The sequence below is a fragment of the Nicotiana attenuata genome, unplaced genomic scaffold (genome assembly GCF_001879085.1).
Source record: "Nicotiana attenuata strain UT unplaced genomic scaffold, NIATTr2, whole genome shotgun sequence".
NCBI lineage: Eukaryota > Viridiplantae > Streptophyta > Magnoliopsida > Solanales > Solanaceae > Nicotiana > Nicotiana attenuata.
In genome coordinates, this window is record NW_017670994.1 from 258175 (window position 1) to 260897 (window position 2723).

At 42.5% G+C, this 2723-nt stretch overlaps 1 protein-coding gene across 1 annotated transcript; it reads left to right on the forward strand.

Moving 5' to 3' along the window:
* Positions 1–1361: 1361 nt before the first annotated feature.
* Positions 1362–1895, forward strand: LOC109245073. The gene has a single exon (XM_019412259.1). The coding sequence runs from the start codon at positions 1362–1364 to the stop codon at positions 1893–1895; it is 534 nt and encodes a 177-aa protein (XP_019267804.1).
* The last annotated feature ends 828 nt before the right edge of the window (positions 1896–2723 follow it).

Sequence of the window (2723 nt, forward strand, 5' to 3'; positions counted from 1 at the left end):
CTGTGTGTTGGGGCAACACGACAAAACTAGGAGAAAGGAGCAGGCCACCTACTATTTAAGCAAGAAACTCACACCAAGCAAGGCCAAGTATACTTTGATAGAACACATTTGTTGTGCTCTGACTTGGATGGCTCAGAAGTTAAGGCATTACATGTCGGCATACACCACACATCTGATATCTCGGCTCGATCCGCTCAAGTAAATTTTACAGAAGCCAACACCTACCGGAAAGCTAGCCAAATGGCAAATTCTTCTTAGCGAATTTGACATTGTGAACATAACTCAGAAGGCTATCAAAGGACAAGCTTTAGGCGACCACCTCGCTGAGAATCCAATGGATGGAGATTACGAACTGCTTACCATGTATTTCCCCGATGAAGAAGTACTATTTGCCGGGAAAGATATTGCAGAATTATAACTTGGATGGAGAATGTTTATCGATGGAGCAGCAAACTTCAAAGGAGCCTGGATTGGAGCAGTCTTGATTTTGGAATCTGGGAAACACTATCCAGCATCGGCAAAGATAAGATTCCCTTTTACCAATAATATGGCTAAATACGAGGCATGGATCCTTGGAATCAGAATGGTAGTCGACATGAACATCAGAGATCTTTTGGTCATAGGAGATCCCGATTTGGTGATACACCAAGTCCAAGGAGAGTGGACCGCTAAGAATGTAAAGATACTGTCCTACCTGCACTGCGTGAAGGAGTTGTGCAAGAAGTTCACAAAGATTCAGTTCAGGCATGTCCCCAGAATTCAGAACAAGTTCGACGTCGCCCTTACGACCTTATCATATATGATTCAGTATCCAGACAAGAACTATATCGACCCTATCGACATAGAAATTAAGGATCAACATGCCTACTGCTTCCTTGTGAATGCAGAACTAGATGGTAAACCTTGGTATCACGACGTTAAGTAGTTCCTTGCGAACCAAGAGTACCTAGAGAATGCTACTACTGGTCAAAAGCGAGCCCTCAGGAGGTTGGAAAACCACTTTTTCCTCAATGGGGAAGTCTTGTACAGGAGGACCCCAGATTTAAGTGTGTTTGAGATGTGTAGACGCTACCCAAGCAACTAGACTGTTGGAAGAAACACATGCAGGTACGTGCGGACCCCGCATGAACAGGTTCTAGTTAACTAAGAAGATTTTGAGAGCTGGATACTTTTTGATGACTATGGAAAGCGACAGTATACGCTACATACAAAAGTATCACTAGTGTCAGATTCACGGAGATTTTATCCGGGTTCCACCAAATGAACTAAACATAATGGGTTCCCCCTAGCCGTTTGCCGCCTGGGGCAGAGATGTGATAGGACCAATAGAGCTTGCAGCGTCAAACAAACATCATTTCATTATGGTATCCATCGACTATTTCACCAAATGGTTCAAGGCATATTCTGTTGTCACAAAGAAAGTAGTGACAGATTTTGTCCGAAACAACATCGTCGGTAGATTTGGATTATCGGAGTCTATCATCTCTGACAATGCTGCCAACTTCAACAGAGACCTCATGAGAGAAATATGCGAGAAGTTCAGAATCTTCCACCTCAATTCCATAGCCTACATGCCACAAATGATTGGGGCGGTCGAGGCAGCCAACATGAATATCAAGAGGATTCTACAAAATATAGTAGACAATCACAGACAATGGCACGAGAAGTTACCTTTCACTTTATTAGGTTACCGGACTACCATAAGAACATCTAGTAGGGCAACGCCACACATGTTAGTATACGGCACAGAAGCGGTGATACCTGCAAAGGTCAAGATACCGTCCTTAAGAGTTATTCAAGAAGCAAAATTGGACGATGCAGAGTGGATACAGGTCAGGCAAGAACAGCTCATGCTCATTGACGAGAAAAGAATGGTTGCAGTATGTTATGGCTAGCTATACCATAACAGGATGGCTATTGCATATAACAGAAGAGTGAAGCCTCGCCAATTCACAGAGGGGTAGTTGGTTATGAAGAAAATCTTTCCCCATCAAGAAGAAGCTAATGGGAAGTTTGCACCAAACTAGCAAGGTCCTTACGTGGTCCATAGAGCACTGTCTCATGAAGCTCTAATCTTAACAGAAATGGATGAAGAGTCAGCACGAAGCCTATCACTCGGACACAATCAAGAGATATTATGCCTGAAGACAGATAGAGTTATGATTTTTTATCTAATAGAACTACATTCAACCTGACTTCCCACGGAAGGATATGTAGGCAACCCACGTAGGGTTCGGTTTCACTCCCTCTTTCTTTTGTGATAGAAAAACCAAATATCATTTTTGTATGTTTTTCAGGAACTACACTGACTAGATTTCCTAAAAAAGGAATACGGAGGCAATCCTCATCCGATTCAGTCGTCAGTTGTAATTGAACTACGTTCTGGCCTGATTCCACTTGGATACGTAGGTTGTTTGAGTTAGACTCGGCCAATTTTCATTTATTAGTCTCATCATTTTGAATGAACTGTAATTGAACAATGCTTCGACCCGATTCGGTGATGGATACGTAGGCAACCTAAAAGGGTTCGGTCATACCCTTAGGAAACCTCTATAATGCATTAGTTCTAACTATGACGAAATTAAAACAAGAAGTAGCCATGTCAAAGATGTCACGAATGATCGACATCAATGGGACGAATTTCTCGAAGGGATACATTCGCGTGTGGAGAACCTTTCGCAACATGTCATAATCCGAAACGACAGCATTCAGCTTAAAAGAAA